Raw genomic sequence first — 21,812 nt, 5'->3', positions numbered from 1 at the left:
CAATAAAGTATACCCTCTCTCCATACCCTTTCTCCCCCTCTACCCAACTCCTTCTACCCATCTCACCCTACCCACCTACCTAGCTAAACACGCTACCATACATCTACTCGTAACTCCATGGATTGCAAAAATCTTCAACCCTATTACCTCCACACGTCCACCATATCACCTCTCCAGGGCAATCTACAAACCTCCACCTACAAACCTCCATCTACAAACCTCCATCTATACAACAAACCCCCCCCCCCCAAATCTCCGACATCCCACCCATCCCATCCCATCCCATCCTATCCACCTCCCCTCCCCTACCCTACCCTACCCTCCCCTCACCGCTCGGGAATACTCAGGTACCTACCTACCTCGCTACAAATAATAACATACAAAGTATTACATATAATTTATAAAACATTTCTCCCGTCCACATGCACATTCTCGGCTGCCGAGAATAAAACCTAGAGGGTAATTGTTGTCCACTTTTTGGAGGGTGAGGAGGAGGGTAGGTAGGAATAAGGTTTGGAGAATGTGGACGGGTGTGTGGAAGGAGGGATGGGTTGGGGTTGGGTTGAGTAATTGATTGGTTGATTGATTGATTGATTGATGTTTTTTTTTTTGTATTGAGGGGAATGTGTATTATAAAAGATTGGAAAGGTATGTATAGGGATAGAGATAAGATGGGATGGGATGGGATGGAAAAAAGGAAAAGGAAAAGGAAAGAGTGGAGCAGGAGTAGAGGGGTAGAGGGTAAGAGGTAATTTGTAGAGAGGTATTTTTTTTTTTGATATATACCTCTACACCTCTACACCTTTACACCTATTCATTTTCTAACCTACAACTTACAACCTACAACTTCATTCAACAATCTATCACAACTCATCCATCCAACAATCTCACACAAAACTCATCACTCAATACCCCCTCTCCCTCCCCCTCCCCCTCCCCCTCCCCCTCCCCTTCCTTCATTACCCCCCTCCCTCTCCCTCCCTCTTCCTTCCACCCTCTAAAAATAAGAAATCCTCCCCCCCCCCAAAAAAACCAGTATCCAAGATTTCATTTCAATTTTTGATTTATGATTTCTAATATATTCATTCATTTATATACGTATCCTTAGGTAGGGGTCTTATAGTAGACTCTTCTCTCCTCCATGTTCTTGTTCCCTCAAATACATATACATATATATGTATATCCCATCTACAACCACATTTCCAGAATCCACTAGATAATCCACTTCCTCATCCAGGAAAATCTATTCCATGAGACCAAAAAATCAAGCATGAATGGGATTGAAAAGTTTCCTTTCAAGCAAAACTAATATAAGGAAAAAGAAACCAAAAAGAAAAAATCAAATAGGGATATCTCTATAATTACTTCATTTCGAATCTCTCAATTCTCAACCCAATCCTCAACCCAATCCATCTATTACTTCCGTCCATCTTTCCACCCCCCTCCAAGAATCAAACCCTCTTACCCTCAAGGTAACCAGCCTCAAGCTTTCCTTTCCACCTCATCCCCAAAGAGTTCCCAAACACTTTTCGGAGCTTCATATTGACTTTCCGCACACACCCCAACATAATCCATATCCAAACCAAAAGCTCTTGGTCCTCCCATTTTCAATCCCTCCTCTGTGGTCCAGACCTCTGGTGCTTTTAATGCGATGACGCTTACTCGAAGTCCGTATTTATAATCCGAGATGCCTAGTGGTGCTCCATTTGCCATATCCAGCACAACGATTAAATCCGGACAGACTGCCAAAACCTCATCTTCTTTCCCGGGAGTCTTCAAAATAGCGCAAAGGTTTTCGTTTTCGAATTCGACATATAGTGATGAGGTAACTTTTTCGCCAGGAGAGGTGGTTGATGGAGAAGAAGTGATATGATCCAATAAGACACTACCTCTAGTAAAACCTTCTGCTACCGTTCTCGTAACTCTCACGACTTTACCAGTGAATAATTTAGTTCCATTTTGTGTTCGCATAAGATCTTTGACCGGATCAACTTTCTTGGAGCGAGCGATTGCGATTGAACGACCAATTTGCCATGCCCACGAATAACTATTCGAAGGAAGTGTTCTTGCTTCTTTACCACGTATTGGGTTGACTACCATTCCTGACAATGAACCTTGTTTCGTGCATGCATCCCGCATGAGAAGTTCTGCTTCTTCGGCATCCTTTGAATTTACGAAAACTTCGGTTCCTCCACATCCATTGGCAACAGCAGCTGGAGTAACTGAAACACCATTTAAACATCTGACTGTCTGCCAAACCATAGGATATGCTCGTGCTACACAATCGCTGTCGAGAGTAGGTTTTCCGAATCGATGACCAGTGAGAAGGGCTTCAAAAGAATTCATACCACCGATTTCGTTAGGTATAGTAGCGTCGAATGAGGAATGTCCTGTGGCTGACATGAGAGCTTTGACTGTATCGGTAATTCTAAAATACTGGTCAGTATACAAATTGGTGAGTTGTGGATATCAAAAGGTAACTAACTCGTTCAAACCGGGTATACGTTCCAGGTATACAGTTGGTGAACCCTACAATTATCAGTAACTTGACATCGAATGATTATCAACTCAACATACCATAAATCCTGCCGACATAATCAATGCATCATCAGGAACAGTATCTTGTCTTCTAATCCTCAGCCCTTCACCACTCTCCAATGCAATTAAACAAGCAATATAACTTGGATATGGTTCACCACAACTTCCTACGCCCAATACTCCCGTACCGTCCATGAGGAATTTGAGATCGATTTCCGAAAGATGCCATATATCACCTTCGATGCGTGGACGATAGGATTCTAGATCAACATGCTCAAGAATATCGTAGGTTGAAGCTTTCGTATCCACAGGACTATCCAAGCCACTTGCGCTATATCCAGAATCTGCTCTCCTAGGTTTGAATGTCGACATCGTTATTGGCATAGTCTCCAGATCTTGAACTTTTTCTCCAGTATTGCGTAAATCACCAACCACTCGAACGACCAACTGCGTAGATCCATTTGTAACGTAATTAATAGGTAGTGTATCGACCTCCACAACTTCGATAGTTTTTTCGTCGCCGCCTGCAGCAACACATCTTCGAATTGCCAGTAGTTTTGCCTCCTCGATTTCTTCTTCTATGGTCCTTTCCCCGGGTGTAACGACAGTATCAACATTACCACTAATCTTTCCAATCTACACATTCAAATTAGTTCCATTCCCAGGGATGAAGGACATAATTCAACTTACAGCAGCTCCAACTGCATTTGCGACTTCCAAATATTTTGGTCTGATTACTTCTCCTACTCCGGCAATATCCTTCCCTACAATAATGCTGCCTCCGCCTACAAGAATGACTGTAGCATATCCTTGTTTTGTTTTTACTTGATCAATCGCATCTTCCAAAGCTCGTTGGATTTCTGAGTGTCCACCAATTCTGAGTTTGTCGGGAATGATATCGGTTCTCTCGTTCGATAATACAAGATCAGTAGCCTAAACATGTGAGTATCTTCCTTGGAGCTCAAAAGGGTAAATCATACAGTCAAAGTTTCTCCACCAAATGCGATACTCTCCATTTCTAATTTGGGACCGACAGAATCTGGACCAACTGTCGTTTTTCCTGACGATGTTGTACGTATGAGTGACCCTCCACCCAAGGCAATGCTATAAACATCGGGAATTGTGAAATTGGTCCTAACCCCTGCGATTTTCACAAAGGCGGCAGATTGTCTTGGGTAACCGGATTTGAGGAGAGCGCAAATGTCAGTGGTAGTGCTATAATGTGTCAATATCATTACCGAGAATGGTTAAAGGAGAAAGTTCTTACCCTCCAACATCCACCACTAGAACTTCGCTATCGCCCTCAAGATCCATACATTCATTCTTCGCAAGAAGTGCGGCACCCCTCGCACTATTTGTTGGACCGGAAGAAAAACATCTCACTGGATGCTCTGCAGCTATTGATGCTTTACTCAAAGTTCCATCATTTAATGTAATATATAAGCTGGCGTTTTTAAGGTCATGCACCGCATGTGCAAACCCGGCAATGACATGACGGGCAAATCGTCTCAAACTTGCATTTAAAATGCTAGCATTCTCACGCTCAAGAAATCCTAATCTTCCAATGGTATATGAACATGATATATCATACTCTGAGCCTAATTCTTCGGCGAGGATCTGTCGAGCAAACTCCTCTTGAGCTGGGTTGGATGGAGAGTATATTCCAATAACCACAACACTTGATATTGATTTTGATCTGATAATTGAAGCTTGTTTTCTGAGTTGTTCAACGTTTACTTTGGAGATTGGGGTTCCGTCAACTTGAATTTATTAGTACCTATGTGAGAATTTGAAGATATCTATCAAACATACCTTGTAGGCCGCCATCCACATAGCCATAGTGACCTTCCATTAACTGTCTTAACGATGCAGGGAAACCAACTAAAATCCTAAGTGTTAGTTAATGTTTATTTAATGGAGAGTGGTCGACATGTAACGTACCAAATGGTGGTGAACCCCTCGAGTAAGGACCGCATAACCTTATAACGGCCACTTTATCTAATTTAGAAGCATTTTGTTCGAGGACTGCATTCACAAATTGCTACAAAGGAAATGGGATTAGATCTTGACTATGAATCACGGAATATAAACGATGAGAAAGATAGGGAAAGAGTAGAGTCAAACACAAGTATACTCCGAGAAGGACCAACATGAGACTTTTTGCTGGGGATACTTCGGAACGTAGAGGAAATCGAATGTTAATACCCATGATTCTCAATACGAACCAAGGTAAGGAAGGGAAATAGGAAGTGGGAAGTGGAAGTGGAAAGTGGGAAGCAGGAAGCAGGAAGTAGAAAGTGAGTGCTGAACACAAGATTAACTTACTGTCGTCCCAATCTTGATGAAATCTATACTATCTTTAGAAATTTGAGCATTTTTTATGACAGCAGCAATTGCTTGTTCAACACCATCTTGAATATCTGGGGTTGTTGGTGTCTTATGCCATGCCAATACATTATCATTCTGTAAAATAACTGCATCCTACAATCAATCATCAGTAGATGTTAATGGGAATATACTTCAATCGTCACCCACTGTATTGGTTCCTCCAACGTCAATTCCAATGACACGAGAAGATATTCTGGAGGGCATCTTGCCAATATCCGCTAAGTTCTGAATGCTAAAAGAATAAAAATCGATATTGCTGTCGATGTCGTTGTTCGTTGTTCGTAGCTTTATTAGTCGTAGACGAGGTCGAAAATGGATTGGGTATCACGAGTTTATATCAAAAATATATTGCCAAAAAAAAAACAATGAAAAGGGTATAATGGATAAAAATTCAAAAAGAACAAAAGGAAGCAATGGATGATGAGATCTTCTTCATATAATAAAGATGAACATACATGATCAAAATTGGAGGTTTATTATATCAATCATTTGCGTACATAATAGTCTTCTCTCCTCGCCTACAAAAGTAAGGATATCCTTTTTTGGTATGTAGGCGTAAGGCGAGCGAGCGAGCGATGACCCAACGAGGAGTGGGAACTCTGAGATAAGTTCACATATAAGGTAGCTCGGCAGGTCCAGTACCACGTGGACTTTGGGTAATCTGCAAGATATGCGATGCAGGTAGGTATTTTGAGAATGGATGGCATTCAAGGTTGATTCCTTTATCTTTCCGACGAGAGTGAGATTGTGAGATTGTGAGATTGTGAGATTGTGAGATTATGACATGAAGGGACAGTAGTGAACAGTAGTGAGCAGTAGTGAGCAGTAGTGATCAATTGGGATCAATTGTGAGTGGTACTCTAGACTCTAGTCTCGCGTCCGTACATCAAACCCAAGGAATTGATACTAGTAGAAGTGGGTGTTTTGCATGAATTGACTTTTTCCGTGACATGACATTCATTCTCTTCTTTCTTGGAAGCGGCCGAGGGCGAGGGTGAGGGTGAGAGCGTGGGTGGTGTAGAGGTGGACGTGGGCGTGGGCGAGAAATTATGGAAGATGGCATTATTAATGAATATGTCATTTGGAAGCTGGTGATTGGTTGAAATTGCTTGAAGTGTGGGGCTGTCGGAGAAAGACTTGATCAATTTGAATCGTGTTGGAAGAGAAAATCGGAGATAGGCGAGCATAAATGACTCGAAAAGACATTTATGTCGAATTAGTGAAAGTTGGTGAAGGTGGGTGAACATTAGTGAAATGATAATAAATGAGGGATCTGAGGGGTGTATGTAGTGAATTGGGTGTATTTTTGGTATATTTATCTAGGTGCACGGGTATCTTGGATAGAAATTAGACGAGGTAAGAAGAAACCAGAATGAAGTAAGCCAGCTCGAGGCCAGGTAGGTGGGATTTCATGGCACCTGGGCATTCATCATGTCATGGGATAAAAGTTATGCATGGAGGAGGTACATATGCACATAGGCACGGAGGAGGTACCTACCTAGGTAGGCACGTAGAGTCGTAGACACGGTAAGTATACTTAACCACCGAGAGCCACTTGAGCAAGGTGGAGTACAAATTGCAACAAAGGTTGTCTGGATACCGCCTTCCCCTTACAACAGGCAGAATGATTTGGACCGAATCCCCAGAAGTATAAAAGATTAAAAATGGATACCTAGACCCTCAGGCACTAATTTAGGTGTAATGGGAGCAGACCGGTTGCAGGAATCACGGGGATAATGACGGTGTAATCCCCTCCCTCTTTTGAGTCCCTTGAGTGCCTTGAGTCCCTTGAGTCCCTTTTTCCCCTTCCCTGGGAAAATGCGACTCTGGGAGACTGGGATAAATGAGCTCATATACATATATACGGAGTATATATATATATATACACATACCTACTAGGTAGTATTCCTGGTAGATTTCTCGCACCAAGGATGATCAACGGCTATTAATAATCCATTAGGCGGTTTACCCGCTGTTTGGGTAGAGAGCCGAGAGAGCACGAGTCGGTATGTAACGGCGGAGTCGAGAAACATGTGATGACTGACTTGACTGGCTTGACTGGCTTGACTCGCTCCACCCACAGCCCAGGTATCTAGCCTTACACACACGGAGAAGAACATCAAACGAGTGATCTCGGCGCAGTGGAGAGTCTTTCATTTAGACTTTCCCTTATCCTGGGATTTTCCTTACCTCACACTTTCATACCGACCCTCAACAGTGGCTCGAGAATGAGCAAGATGGGTCCGCGACAAGGATCGGCGCCAGTACTGGAAATTGAAGCAAGGGAAGAAAAAGAAAGGTTTGAAGAGAACGAGAGAACGAACTCCTTCATGAGTTCCGCCGATGTTTATCAACAAGTGAAAATCCAATCAAGACCAGCCAGTGCGCAAATCAATGCTTCTTCAACAACCCATTTCCGGTTACATCGTCGGCTTGCCCTGCCATCTGCCATATGTTTCTCCGCCTCGAATCCGCACACTTACACAAAGTAGGTAAGAAAACACTAAGAGGCTTGCGTACCGTTGCTTCAATCGGAAGCCAGTGAGATTATTGAAAAGCTTTGAACTCGGTACTCCGTCGGTGGTAACCAATTTTGTCAAGAACCGCATACACCGTTGTGGCCAATATACTATTCAAATTTGCAGGGCACATTCTAGTTTCTAGGTTTGTTGAAATCAGTTTCATACTTCTTTCTACCTTTTCCCGGTTCCTCTTCTTCAATGTCCACTCTCCTTTTATTAGCTTCTTTATCTTTGTCTTAGCCTTATCCAAACTCCTTCATCATGACGGCTGCGGAGCATGAAACCGTTGACAAGTTACCCTTCACTGCTGTGGCCGCTCCAGATTCTTATCAAAGCGCTGAAGATGGAACAGTTGGGACTGAAATAGGTAGTGCGCCATCAAATCACGTCTTTCATGCACATCAAAAGGATACAGGACCACCTGCGACAAAGAAGGAACTGTGGTCGTATTATGCATACTATGCAGGAAATAATGGAATCGGCTCTTTTCAATAGTAAGTTTGACTGGTCCATCCATCCATCTTGTACATCCACCCCTCGATCTCATGCGATTACTAACACCAGTTGATCTTCAGCTCGAGTCTTCTCTTCCAGAACTTGATATACCAAGCCGGTTTTAACCCAAACGTCTTGCCATTGGGTAGCGCACCTTGCGGCGATGATACCCCTTGCCATGTCTTCTGGAATGGAGGCACAAAAGCATACACATCGGTGGTGTTGATAGCATCAGGATTGACCTTCGTTTCGCAAGCTGTTCTCTTCCTCTCGATTGGGAGTTTGGCAGATTTCGGTAATTGGAATCCATGGGTTGTTAGATTGTTTTCCCTTCTTTCATTCGCCTTTGAATTCGGGTTCTTGGGAGTACAATATGCACATCAATGGAGAATCGCCATGGCTCTTTACATTATCAGCAGTAAGTTTCCAATTGGATCACAGAAATACACCGTGTCTAACATCACATCCAGGTGTTACTTGGTGGTCTTCCTATGTTTTCTTCAACGCGATATTTCCCAAACTTGCCCACGACCTTCCCGAAGTTCATAAAGCGAGAGAAGATTATGCACAAGGTACATTGACAGAACAAGAATACGAAGACAAGTGCTCAATGGCAAGATCCAAGGTTATGAATATAAGTTATGGGTGGAATAATGTGGGATTCACAATCTGTGGAGCTTTAGCATTGGCAGCCTTAGCAGGAATTGGTGCGAATGATTCCACACAACAAAACAATTGGGGATACTCTGTATCTGTCGCTGTCACGACTGGATGGTGGATTATTCTTGCCATTCCATGGTTCATCTGGGAAAAGAAGCGACCGGGACCACCTCTACCAAAGGGTGACAATTATCTTACCTTTGGTTTCAAGCAAACCTATTTCGCCGGAAAACAGGTATGGAAGTTGAGACAAACTTTCTACTACTTGATTGCATTCTTCTTATTGGCAGATGGAGTCGCTACATTACTTACACTCGTCTCAATCGCGCAAACGCAAGTTGTTCAATTCTCCGCGACACAAAATACCTATCTCATCATGGTTCAAGGTGGCTCAACTACAGTCGGAGTCTTCGGTGCCTATTATCTTCAGGAAACACTCAAGATCCGTACTAAGACCATGCTACAATTTTGCAATTGTGGTTGTGTACTCATTGCGCTTTGGGGAATGATAGGTTTGTGGACCACCAAGTTTGGTTTCCATAACGAATGGGAGTTTTGGCTCTTTCAAGCACAATATGGAATTACCCTTGGTGCTCAATTTCCATATGGACAAGCATTCATGGCAGAATTAGTACCCAAAGGTAGAGAATATTTGTTCTTCAGTCTTTTAGGTATTGTCTCCAAGGGATCAGCATGGATTGGACCCATTGTTTCAAGTGCTATTGTTGATCGCAATGGCAGTGAATGGGCAGCATTTCCTTTCGTGGCAGCATTGATATTTGTTCCTACGGTTGCAATCTTTTGGATCAGTGAGACAAAAAGTAGAGTTGAATGTGCAGAGTATTTAGAAAGGGAGAGGACGGACTTACAAAAGATTAGAGATAATGATTTGAACACAGGCAGATCTGATTCTACGGAGAGTAGTAGAGGATTGGATAAGTCGACATAAATGGGCATATGGTTCAGGGTTATGATGATGATTTCTACATGCTGATGCATTTCTACAGAGTACTTGTTTATATTTAAAGATATAGTTTAGATTTTAATTGGATTTACGTACATGTCTAGAATGACAATCTTCTGATTCACCAAACATGAACATGAACATGTACCGGTACATGAACATACTACAAGGTTTACGGTATAAGGATTCGAATCCTACACCTACCTGACCCATCAATCCATGAACGAAATCCCCCATCTTCAACCTTCCATAGATTTCCAGATCTTCCCGCAGGCCTCCTTTCCTCCCTTCCGGCATATATAATTTCTCGATTCAGACTCTTGCAGGTAGAAATGCCGCAAACTATTCCCAACCATCTCAAGCTAAAGGAAATTTTACAGGGTTTGATCACCCCGCACTAATTTGAAATATTGAAGAGCGAACCAATTATCGTACAGTAATTCTTGGATCGATGAAACTATAATGTTGGAGAAAGGTATAGTTGACCCGTCAGGAGTTTAGAAAGCAAGTTGGAACCCACATGATCAATATCAAAGTCAAAGATTATTGAGTCTATGACGAAGGATCAGAGATCTTGATGGCTCTAGATGTTTATCTCCAAAGATTTTGAATTTAGGAAGTTGTTGTAGCGGTAGATCTGGAAGAGATGAAGAGATGGAGCAATGAAGGGGTTCATTGCAATTAGACGAATTTTTCCATACAATTCTATGTCGTACAAATTCAATCAATGATTACCTAGTAATCTCTTTTTCAAATTTTCATATAGATTATAATTTACTAGGGATTATACGGGATACTCCTTTTTTTGATTCTCTTTCAGCTTCGTACAGATGGATGTCCAAACATTGAAATATTGAGTGTTATTTATTGTCGGGACCGGACTTGGCCAATGAAAAGTATCGAAAGCTTCAAAAGTGGCTCTGTCGTATACATTCTAATCTTCTTCAAGTAAAGCTTAAGCGCCAGGTTGTTCACACCTGGTTAATAAATCGACAGGCCATCACAAAACTGCAACCTCAAGAAAGTGGACTTTACTCACGAGTCACTACACTGTGTTCGTGTTGCATTGACTCTTTTTTGCTTTTACAAATCAACTACTCAGTACACATTCGATATCGGAAAACGTCGACGACTTCAACGTTTTATATCCTCTGTCCACCCAACACTACAGCCATCCCTTCCTTGATATGTTCAAAGGGAAAACGAATTTGAATGCCTCTAATACCAAAGTAAATATGGCTCCGGGAATGGGGATTAAAGCCCCTGTACCTCGAACAAGAACAGGTCCGTTCACGTTCCTTTTACACATCAATCATCAATCTCATCCATATGGCAATGGGCATATGGCTTCTGGCTTCAATTCTGACGCGTTCAAGGTTGCTTAACATGTCGAGCAAGGAAAGTGAAATGTGATGAGGGGAAACCAGACTGTGGTCGCTGTATTCGCCTTCAACGCGATTGTAAATGGAGTACACCTCCAGCTCACATGCTCGCCACGACATCTCATGGTCATGGAATCTCCAGTACCAGTTCACTGCCCACCACTCAACAGCTTGCGCTTGGTAAAACACGTATTCCCAAAGATTCGTTCGTTATTGAATTCCCCAATATTGATAAAACGACTATGCCCTATATTCATCATTTTGTGGGGTTTTGCACCAGATTCTTGGCATATGCAAATGATGATGAAGGGAACCCTTTCAAAGAGGAATTGGTACCATTTGTAACGACCAGCCCGGCTCTATTACATAGTATTATCGCAGTGGCAGCAGGCCATATGAGTAGGACTGACAAGCAGCATGAGGTTAAGGCTACCAAACATTATTCCATGGCTTTGAGAGAACTTAACACGGCATTATGTGACAATTCAGTTGCGAAACAAAATGCCACATTGGGTGCTTGTCTTTTACTATGTGTTTATGAGGTAATTCCCTTTTTGAGTTTACTTATATTATGAGACACGTGGCTTATATATGATAGATATCACATTCAGATAGAGGTTTATGGTTGGAGCATCTGAAGGGTGCGCGGGATCTCATCTTACATCGAGGAGGTCCTAAAACGTCGGATTTCCTCACAAGGTTCTTTGCGTTACTTGATGTTTCTGGTTCTCTATGGGCAGGACAAGGTCCTCTATTACCTGGGAATTATTGGCTCGAAGATGCCCCGACACTATCAACAAGTCCAAAACAAATTGGCGATTCGCCTTCATCAGCAGAACCAGCTTTGAATTGGCCATATTATGACCCGGGCGGTGTTATGACTGGAGAGTTTCATGTGTTTATGATCTTTATGGCCAAGTTATCTCGTCTATCCAGTCGTTCCCTTGTCGAAACATCAGTCGAAGAACAAATCATCATTAAACAAGAAGCCCTTGGAATCCAACATGAAGTTCAAATGTGGTGGCAAAATTGTCCGCCGATGCTCCGGGATCTTTCTAACGATTGGCGACGACAACCACGCGATACTAAACTCACCGTCGCGGAAACTCTCGAAGCTGAAGCATTCTCTAGTACAAAAGCTTGCATGTACGGATGCATCCTTTTCATTCATCATATTATTAACCCAGTTGGTGAGGAACCACCATCTCCAGAAGTTTCAGAGGCGATCACACAGGTTCTAGATATTGCTGCTGAGACACCAGAGGGTTATGGATTGGAGATGGGTTTGTATTATGGATTGTTTGCAGCGGGAGCAAGTATCTTTAATGATTGGGCGGTAGAGGATACTGTTAGGAAGAAGTTGAAGGCTGATACCAGGATTGCACTTTATGTAAGTTTTTTGTATTTTTTGTGTATGGGCATGATGAGAAAGATGATGAGGAATTGAGTTTCTGGATTAAAGCTAATCAAAATCATACAGCATGCTGATCGAGCCTTGGAATTACTTGAAATCCTTTGGAGAAGGCAACACCAATATGAACGCAAATTTGATTGGAGAGAAGTTCAACAACAAATGGGAATTCACATGTAAGTTTTGTTCTTGTCGATCATATTTCCTTTTCTTCACGAAGCTTTATTGACAGTATTGTAGATTTATTCTTGCTTGAAGATATACTTTTTCGGGTGTATAAATTTTGAAGACAGCCCCACCAGCAAAATTCCAAACTCGCAACAAAATTGTGCGAGTTACGGAAGGACCGGAGTTCGCCACCAAACGGAGGGGTAAAGTGGTCCGGCTTTCTTCGGGTATGCAATAGAAGTGACTAAAGTCATGGATATTCCATTGGTGTGAAAATTATGCAGATACGCAGGGACTTGAGTGGGCATGAATCATGCCTGTAATCGGATCATCCAAATGAACTCTTGGGGTATTTGATAGGTTTTACCTTCCTTCGATTTCCCCACCATTCTATCAATCAAGGATAAAATCCCGAGTTCACGAATTTTTGATCGAATTAAAGGGTATCGGTCAAGGACTGCGGAGAAATAGATAGGACGCCACAGCCGGGTTTTGGAAAGATGGACAGGAATAAGTTCAAGGGTACTGATATTGGAGTCAAGAATGGCGGGACGAATAAGGCTACTATTTTACTTCTTGGTGGTACAGGAAAGGTCGCCCGACGAATCGCTCCTCTCCTCTCTGACGATGGATACAACGTTCTTTTAGCATCTCGATCCGGATCATCTCCAGTATCACTGCCAAACACTAAAGGAGTTAAGTTCGACTGGTTGGACACGAATAGTTATGATAATCCGTTTATCTCATCCGAGGGGGACGGCGACGCGAAAGAAAATTCAATCGAAGCGGTTTTCATGATCGCTCCTCCTGTTCTCGATGCACTTCCTCTGGCTAAAAGGTTTATCGATGGAGTAATTAAGAGGGGAGTAAGAAGAATTGTATTTCTGAGTGGGAGTATACTACATTGTGGGGATGGACCAATTTTATCTCAGATGTCTGAGTATATAAAAGGAAAAGGAAAGAAGTTTCAGACACTTGAAGAAGAATCGAAGAATTCCGACCCGAACGGAGTGGAATGGACGATATTGAAACCGAGTTGGTTTATGGAAAATTTCTCGGAAATGCACCATTTATATACCATCCGCGATGAAAATCGATTAGTTTCAGCAACGGGTACAGGGAAAATCCCGTTTGTGAGTGTAGATGATATCGCAAATGTGGCGCGTAAAGCACTCATTGGGTGGAGAAGTGATGATTTTGAGAGGGGATTGATGGGGAAGGAATTGGTTTTGAGGGGAAGTGAATTATGGTCTTATGATGATATTGCTGCGCTCTTGACGGAAATGTTGGGGAGGGGGATCAGTCATGTGGGTGTGGAGGAAGAGGAGATTGTTAAGGGGATGCTGGAGGGTGGGGTGGAGGAGGGGTTGGCGGGGGTTTTGGGGGAGCTTGACGGTGCGGTTAGGAGGGGGGAAGAGGCTTGGTTGGGGGGAGATTTGGAGGGGATTATTGGGGGGAGGGGGAGAGGTGTGAGGGAGTTTTTGGAGGGGTGTGTGAGGAGTGGAGTGTGGGATGGGGGGTGTAGGGAGTAGGGAATTGGGGGAGGGGGGAGGGGGGATAGGAAGAGGGGAAGAGAAGGAATGGTGAGTGATTTGATATTGATCAAGTAGTAGTTGAGTTGTGCATCTAGATTTGCATTGAAATTTAGGGAAGAAAAGAGTAGGGAAGAGAAGGATACATCGTTTTTTATATAAATCAATGAATAAATGAGCATATACTATGTTATTTTTTCTGAAAACATATTCATTTCAGTTATCTACGTTTTCCATTTCCAGTCGAGTATACTATATCGCGGATCTTCAACTCAAGGCCTAACCTCCCGTGTGTGTGCTCTCCAATACCTTGTCTGAGCCACCCACTTTCCACCCATCATTCAACGCGGCCTCTTCCTGATCTCGAACTTGGTAACGAGGAATCGCTACTTGAGGATTCGCTCTCATCGTTTTCTCCCTCTTCATTTTCCGCTAAACGATTTTAATCCTATATTTAATTTTCTACATTTAATTTTCTACATGAGACAAGATGAATGAATCATCGAAGGAGAAAATACCACACAAGATACACAACACATTTCAATCATCAGTTGTAGACGGATCATACTCCCGGTCATGTGGCTACCGCAATATTGCTTGATGAATGAATGAATGAATGAATGAATGAATGAATGTGAGAGTGGGAGATATATCGCGCTTCTCCATCTGATTCTCCGTGACAGCGTATCTCATCGTGTACCATACATAAACAATTCCAGTCATATTTTCCTTCTTACCAAATCCACAGATTCTATGATATGATAAATATATGTTGATACACGATCTCACATACGCTGCGAGAATAACATGCAAGATAAGATAGACAGTCGAGATGTGATTGATATATGAGAAGTGTACATACATACATACATACATACATACATAGTTATCAGCAATATAGCTCACGCTTGGTGCTCGTGTGCGGGGGTGGTTCTCGTGCCGGATCTCGCACTTTGTCGTCTCTTTTTATATTTCGGGTTGTGTGGTCGAGGAGTATGTATGTATGTATGTATGTATGTATGTATGTATGTATGTATGTATGTATGCATGTATGCAGGATGATAGTCGGTCTTGAGATAGATAGATGGCTTGCGCATATCATGAGCTGAGGGGTTTTTTTTCATTTTTTTTTTTCAATCCTGTGGTTGGGTGGTGTTGAAATTATGCTTCTGTATTTGTGGTTGGTTTATTGGTTGTCAAAGATGTTGGGTTTGTGTTGGGGGTTTGAAGAGGTGATTCTTATGTGTTGTGGATATGTATGGGTTGCTAGTGGTTGAAAAGGTCAGTCAATCTGTAAGTAAGAAGTTGGAGAAAACACTACACGTGCAAGGACTTCTCTGAGTGACATCAATAGTATTGGTACGTGAAAGATTGAATTTTGTCACTATTTGCCTCAAACAGACACCAGAGCTTCGCATTGTTCGGCTAGGTGTGAATGTTCTTGTAGTATAGGTATGGACTACATGTTGCTTCATCAGCAATCTTACTCACAGCAGGCAAACCCCATCAGCCACGATGCAATGCCAACCTGGAAGGAAACGTACACAAGACTGCCCCGAATATTCTGCATCGCTCGTGGAATTTTATTCTAGTTTCATCTATTGCGATGGGAGAGAGAAACATTCTGTTATTTTAACAGTACAATACCATCTCAAAGCGACTTGCTAAGAACGGGCAACCTCATCGTGAGTACGGCCAAGCCGCTGTGCCAACTCTGCGAAAGGATCAATCCAAGTAGGATGCTTGCAAACGAAGTCAATGAAATCACAGCTGGCTTCGTTAGTGACTACAACAAAAGTCAAGACTGTTCATTCTATGCGCTCATTTCTAGAGCGGCGTCTTTGGCCTGCAGAAACAACTCTAGCGAAGATTCACGCTCGGTTATCAAAACAGCGTCACAACTGTTCATTCAGAGCCGGAGCCCTCTCGCACTCAGAGTAAATGGTCGCACGGAATATCCTGCACCACGGTTATTGCTGGCAACCAACCAACAAACTTCAAGCCAGCGGAACAATCGGCCTCCTCTACGAGAGATTGACCGATGCGAAGACAGGTTCATTTTTGCGGAAATTGAACACTTACCCAACTTCGCTGATAGTTTCATCCGGCGACGTGCTATTCCGAGCTCTTTGGATGTTTCTTTAGTCCAAAAATGGTTATTTAATTGCAATGGCCATGAGCATTCGAAGGTGCCACTAAGCAGGGCTAGCAACACACTTTTCCATGGGCAATACCCCTTCCGGTTGATTGATGTCGTAGAGGAATGTCTAACAAATCGGAATGAACGATGTGAATACACAGTATCATCTTACACACGGGGAAATTCTGACACTATTCTGAATGCGGAAAAGAATACTAAAGAAGCCTCAATTCTTGTCACAACCCAAACAAATCTAGACACGCTTTACAGTCCACATGCTTTATCCTCGCTGCGAAGAGATATACTTCAGGATGGGATTGTTCCTCGCACTGTCCGTGACACAATGGAACTGACACGCAAGATTGGGATTCGATACCTGTGGGTGGACACACTTTGCATTGTGCAAGATGACCCGGATGACAAATCACGACTAGTGAGCGCGATGGGCAACATCTACAATGGTTCTACACTCACCCTTATTGCAGCTGTAGGTGACAATCCGCATGCGGGACTGCGAGGAGTTAGTCACCGTCCTGATAGTCCCATAGAACCTTACGAAATTATCGATCATGGCAAGTTATTGACGCTTTCTCTCTGCCTGCCATCCTTATGCGAGGAAGTCCGAAAGGGCAAGTGGTACAGTCGTGGTTGGACATACCAGGAGCAGTGCTTGTCGCAGCGCTGTTTGTACTTTACCTCGAACGAACTTTTTTTTCAATGCCCCGAAAGCCAGTGGAGGGAGGGATATGACTGTATGGAGCAACTGCCATCTCAAGACATTCAAGTCCGCACCGGGCCTCCATGGTGGAGTAAGAGACTCAGAAAAGACCCCAATCCTACTCCCTATCGTTACTTGGGGGAAGTCAAAGCGCACTTGCAAGCCGAAAGCTACCTAATGGCAGTTCAGGAATACAGTCAGAGAAACTTAAAACATTCGAATGACGTGCTTGATGCCTTCGAAGGCATTTTTCATCGATTCAACAGGCCAAAGAATCTGTCTAACTTGAGCATTCATCAGACCCAAGGCATTCCAGCCGATGTTTTATCTCAAGCTTTATTGTGGTTTCCATCGAAAACCTGTCAGAAACGTGTAAGAACCACTCAGGCTAGGATGGCTGTAAAGCAGTTCTCGACATGGTCATGGTACGTGATTATATATCCCTCCCAAGTAAAATCTTATCTAGTTCCATTTCCTTATTCATTGATGTCATTGTAGGGCTTCGTGGATTGGACCTATCGAATTTATATTTGCAGAGAGCCTTTGGCTATCACAAAGCATCTCTCATGCCCCGCGCAAAGGTGTTCCGCTCCATGTGTGTATTCCTCAATGGCAGGTTGGCAACTCGACAGAGAAAATATGGTCGAGTTCTGCGTGGAAGAGCGCGGGCAAGTACTATTGCAGAAATTTGAGGCGCTTTCCTGATACTTTCTCACCCACCCAACAGTTTCTGGGTAGTTGTATTGGAATTGATCTCCCCTGGTTACTCGATCAGTCATTCACAGCGCGCCGATCCACACTTGAATGCGGGCAACTTAGGTTTCTCGCACCATATTTGAGATCTCGAGAATTTGTTCTTTCTGATGGCACCGATCAATCGATCAAGGTATTATCCATATCTGCAATTCATCGCGGCGAGTTTCGGTTTGATGATAGGATGTTGATTGGGCCGATAAATGAATTGGTGATGGTATTATGTACCAATACTGTGACCAAGCCCCCCAGGGCACTAGGTGTCTTTCTTGGCCTCACTACTTGTAAAGGGATCTCGCGCCGCGTTGGAATTGGATTTCTTAACTTTTCTGGAGACGCGAAAAGACCCAAGCCATCATGGGAATATAAATCATTTACCATACAATAAGATGATCACATATAATAAGAGCGGGACAACGACAAAGCCATCTAATACTGGCGATATGAATGATACATATCTGAAGGTCGTCGCTAGTATTATAACGACTCTAGATTCTACACTCAAATTAATAATGTATTTTCAAAAAAATAAGCGATTTTTTCTATCTCATTAATTTTGAAATTTAACTTTAATTACTTCTAGACTTATCAATATATCTTCAAATTGAATAAACTCTTTAAAATAATTAATATCTTAATTAAAGAAATCGACAAATAATTTTATAAATATATAGAATAAATAGTTATAGAATTGAAAATGAATAGAATATAAATTCGATTTTGAGATTGAAAATTAATATATTTCCAAACTATTTTCAAACTTTTGTTTCGAAATTTCCAATTCGATTAATAATGATTTAAAACAATCAAAAATTATATAAATAATATAATTCATTATTCTCTATTATTTAATCAAGTTTTCAATTAAATTGGATTACAATTGATAAAAATATTATAGATTGAAATTAGAAAATCTAATATTTAAATGTTTTTGATAAAACACTGAAATTTAAGGTTTTGGAAACACGTTATTAGATTGGGTGTATGAGATATTCACTAGACGCTTTCTCCGAAAAATAGAATAAAGCTTTTAGAAGGAATGTATTTGTATTGAAGTCTTGGGAACGAATAGGGGGAGATGGGTATCCATTGTTTAACAAATGAATAGATGAATGAATAATAAGAGTTCTGGCCCCTACTCACCGCACCCCTGTGATAAATATAATAAAATCCCTATAAAAATGAGGTTTTCTTATACAAATTATTATATTAAATATTTTATTTAAATCTTTATATTTTCTTTTCTAAAAAATTGGAAATAATAAATAATTATAATTAAAATGTGAAAAATTATTCGAAATATTTTTCACTATTTTTGTTGAATAGTTATATAGTATTGAAATCGAATTTTTCGAAAAATTCTAATATGTAACGTTTTTTCTATACAAAATAAGCGAATTTTCATAAAAAAATTGAATTTTCAACTTTAAATCTTTCAAATTCTATTTAAAAAATTAGAAAAAAATATTCTATTCATTTTTTAATAAAATTTTATTAATTAAATAACATTTTCCAAAAGAATTTCTAATTTCATCTTTTATTATAAGAAATAAACTAGGATATAAAAAGTTGAATAATTTCATATTTTAGCCGGAAAAGCGTTACATGTGCGGTGAGCAGGGGCCAGAACTCTTACATTTATTTTCCGAATACATGTTTGCATACTCGCATTTAGTCCCTAAGTCGTGGTCATGGTCATGGTCGTGGTTGTGGTTGTGGTTGTGGTCTACTGGTGGTCGTGGTTATTGAGATTAGGTAAGATACTGAATTGTGCTGAAATGATGACTGTGATGAACATGAAGGTGTATGGACATGAAATAGATGATTCGTAGTACTTAAATAAAGTAAATCGATGAAGTAGACATAATGACTGGAAACTAGAAGAAAGGGATGTGAAAGTAAGGCTGATAGGCACTCCTCCCTATAACATAAACATGAACAAGAATAACAATACCCCGGTTCTTTATTTGATATTCTGGAATCCGTAGACTTGAGATAAGGAGTTGAGAAAGATATCTTTATTTCTATTGCTTACTTACTTATTTGCTATCTTATTTGCTTACTATCTTAACGACTGTCAGTATGTATTTGTATTGTATTGTATGTAATCTTATACTCGTATATAAAATCGAGTATCAAAAGCACGGTTGTAACTTCCTATCTGTAGATAGACAGACAATGGTGACAGACAGACCGGTTGACTCATAATGATTGATGAATAATGAATGGCTCTTGAGGTATTTCTTCACTTTCATATGTTGAGATCTCTTTTTGTTTATTTTCCTTGATTTCTTCTACACTTCTATGTCATGTAATCGATGAGGTGTTGAAGTTGACAGTTTGTTAGATGTCCGGATGGATGTGATGGATGGATGGATATTCAAGTGAATACTAGGCAGATGAATTGATATCATCTCTTCGGATTTCGGAATAGTTACCAGATAATGAGTTGACTGCCAAGTCTGCAGGCACATCATTATGATCACATCCATCCATCCATCGTATTGTATTCCAATGCTTTATCATTCAAATTCCCGAGTTCATCAATTCTTGTTGGTTCAATATTCAAGATAGTGAGAATGCATTCAGCATTTCGGCTATTCCATTCCGTGGAAGAGCGATGTTGAGCGTGGATACCCGGGATTGTCAATATTCTAATCAGTGTTTCCAAGTTCCAAGTTCCAACAGCTTGCTGGCTTGCTGGCTTACACTCCCGAGGTCTGTCTGAATGAAGATGGATGTCGAGATAAGGAATTCAATTCGTATCGCCCATCGGAGGAGTTTCCTCATTCATCTAAACGATATCCTCGTGCTTACCTAGCTATGCATATTCCTTCATCGGCAGGTCAGAACCTAAAAGATACATCACGAGTGCCTTTTGAATGGAAATGCTTTGATTGATTGAACGGCTTGGAAACATTACTCGTGCTTTTCAATGGAAGTCTTTTGATTGATTGGTTTCTGTTCGCTGCGAGATGTCTTACCATATCTTCAAACTTGTGTTGCTTGTCACTCACTATCAGCTTTAGAAATAAGCGCCGGATAGCAATGTGTTTCTTACCCAGCTTTTGGTATCAGAGAAATAAGCATAAGGCTTTCAGCCTTCGCCAACCTGGGTTACTGATTTGAGTTGATGATTCTGACCCTGTGGCCCGTATCGAATGTCACTACGCACATATCTTTACGCTTGGCAAATCAGTGCAACGTTATGATTTCTTTGGCTGCTCAGTGGCTCGCCTCCAAGCATTCTTGGAAGAAGCTTCGAAAGCTTCGCCTCGGGCTTGCAGATTGTACCTACTTGGGAGCTTGGAATGTGATCATGATTATCATTTTGATGTGGAGGGAGGGGAGAGAAACTGTGAGAATCGAAAGATCGAGATATGGGAGAGATATGGTATGGATGAACTCGGACTCGGATGAGGTTAAGGGATTCGGGTTCTCCACCTATTTCTTATCATGTATCAATAGCTTACATCTTACGCCTCTCTCTATCTCGTATCTCATCCATCACATAAGGTTATCGGTTCATATCTACCTGGTATAACTTGGAAAGAAAAGACGAGGAGGCGAATTTACACTCTTTAGAGTATAGAGACACGTGCGTGGCATTTTATCTTGGGAATTCGAGTCTTGTTTGTTCTTGTGTATCTATTATTAGTTGCATTAAAAATGTTCACAAATAATCAAACACAATAAATAATAATAATATCCTCACAATCTCCCAATATTTCACCATATCTCGTTTTTGCTTATCGTAATTGCAAAAAGGACCGAGGTGACGAGGATGGCACTCCCATCTCGGTCCAAAAACCCCCATCGGGTATCAATTTCGAACGCCTCCAACGCCATGAAATAATTCTATCCACTCATCGATCACGACATTCATGTTTAAATCTAGTGCTTCAATTGCTTATTATCCAATCCCTAGCTATCCCCGACGATTTGGGGGAAAGATAAAAGACAGACCCCGGGTGGCTTCCCGCCACCAAAATCAAACCACCTTACCATGCCATGATACCAAGAGGAGGGAAACGCTTGTTGGCTAGATCTAACGGCAATATTAAGTAAGACTGGATAGGTCTGAAAAGACGGGCGGCTCATTTGAATAGGTACATAAGCTTCTACCTGTACCTAGTATTGC

General features: G+C 41.5%; 5 protein-coding genes across 5 annotated transcripts; 4 read left to right on the top strand and 1 right to left on the bottom strand.

Annotated features, from left to right (window-relative positions):
- Positions 1 to 1,482: 1,482 nt before the first annotated feature.
- On the bottom strand, positions 1,483 to 5,130 carry EAE98_001579 (uncharacterized protein; the record flags this gene model as incomplete). Its single annotated transcript, XM_038949198.1, has 10 exons — positions 1,483 to 2,428; positions 2,486 to 2,529; positions 2,578 to 3,174; positions 3,229 to 3,471; positions 3,519 to 3,753; positions 3,806 to 4,298; positions 4,351 to 4,419; positions 4,480 to 4,579; positions 4,864 to 5,019; positions 5,074 to 5,130. 10 exons carry the CDS (start codon positions 5,128 to 5,130, stop codon positions 1,483 to 1,485), a joined length of 2,940 nt encoding a protein of 979 aa, XP_038814183.1.
- Positions 5,131 to 7,709: 2,579 nt separating this feature from the next.
- Positions 7,710 to 9,552, top strand: EAE98_001578 (uncharacterized protein; the record flags this gene model as incomplete). Its single annotated transcript, XM_038949197.1, has 3 exons — positions 7,710 to 7,942; positions 8,024 to 8,361; positions 8,414 to 9,552. The coding sequence occupies 3 exons, from the start codon at positions 7,710 to 7,712 to the stop codon at positions 9,550 to 9,552; spliced, it is 1,710 nt and encodes a 569-aa protein (XP_038814182.1).
- Positions 9,553 to 10,802: 1,250 nt separating this feature from the next.
- Positions 10,803 to 12,616, top strand: EAE98_001577 (uncharacterized protein; the record flags this gene model as incomplete). Its single annotated transcript, XM_038949196.1, has 5 exons — positions 10,803 to 10,851; positions 10,944 to 11,491; positions 11,548 to 12,339; positions 12,430 to 12,536; positions 12,601 to 12,616. The coding sequence occupies 5 exons, from the start codon at positions 10,803 to 10,805 to the stop codon at positions 12,614 to 12,616; spliced, it is 1,512 nt and encodes a 503-aa protein (XP_038814181.1).
- Positions 12,617 to 13,028: 412 nt separating this feature from the next.
- Positions 13,029 to 14,060, top strand: EAE98_001576 (uncharacterized protein; the record flags this gene model as incomplete). Its single annotated transcript, XM_038949195.1, has 1 exon — positions 13,029 to 14,060. One exon carries the CDS (start codon positions 13,029 to 13,031, stop codon positions 14,058 to 14,060), a length of 1,032 nt encoding a protein of 343 aa, XP_038814180.1.
- Positions 14,061 to 15,799: 1,739 nt separating this feature from the next.
- On the top strand, positions 15,800 to 17,610 carry EAE98_001575 (uncharacterized protein; the record flags this gene model as incomplete). The annotated part of the gene is made up of 2 exons (XM_038949194.1): positions 15,800 to 17,343; positions 17,535 to 17,610. The coding sequence occupies 2 exons, from the start codon at positions 15,800 to 15,802 to the stop codon at positions 17,608 to 17,610; spliced, it is 1,620 nt and encodes a 539-aa protein (XP_038814179.1).
- Between the last annotated feature and the right edge of the window lie 4,202 nt (positions 17,611 to 21,812).

This window comes from Botrytis deweyae (genome assembly GCF_014898535.1).
Source record: "Botrytis deweyae strain B1 chromosome Unknown BDEW_003, whole genome shotgun sequence".
NCBI classification, from domain to species: domain Eukaryota; kingdom Fungi; phylum Ascomycota; class Leotiomycetes; order Helotiales; family Sclerotiniaceae; genus Botrytis; species Botrytis deweyae.
Note: the sequence above shows the minus strand (reverse complement) of the source record. Positions and strands in the feature narration are given on the sequence as shown.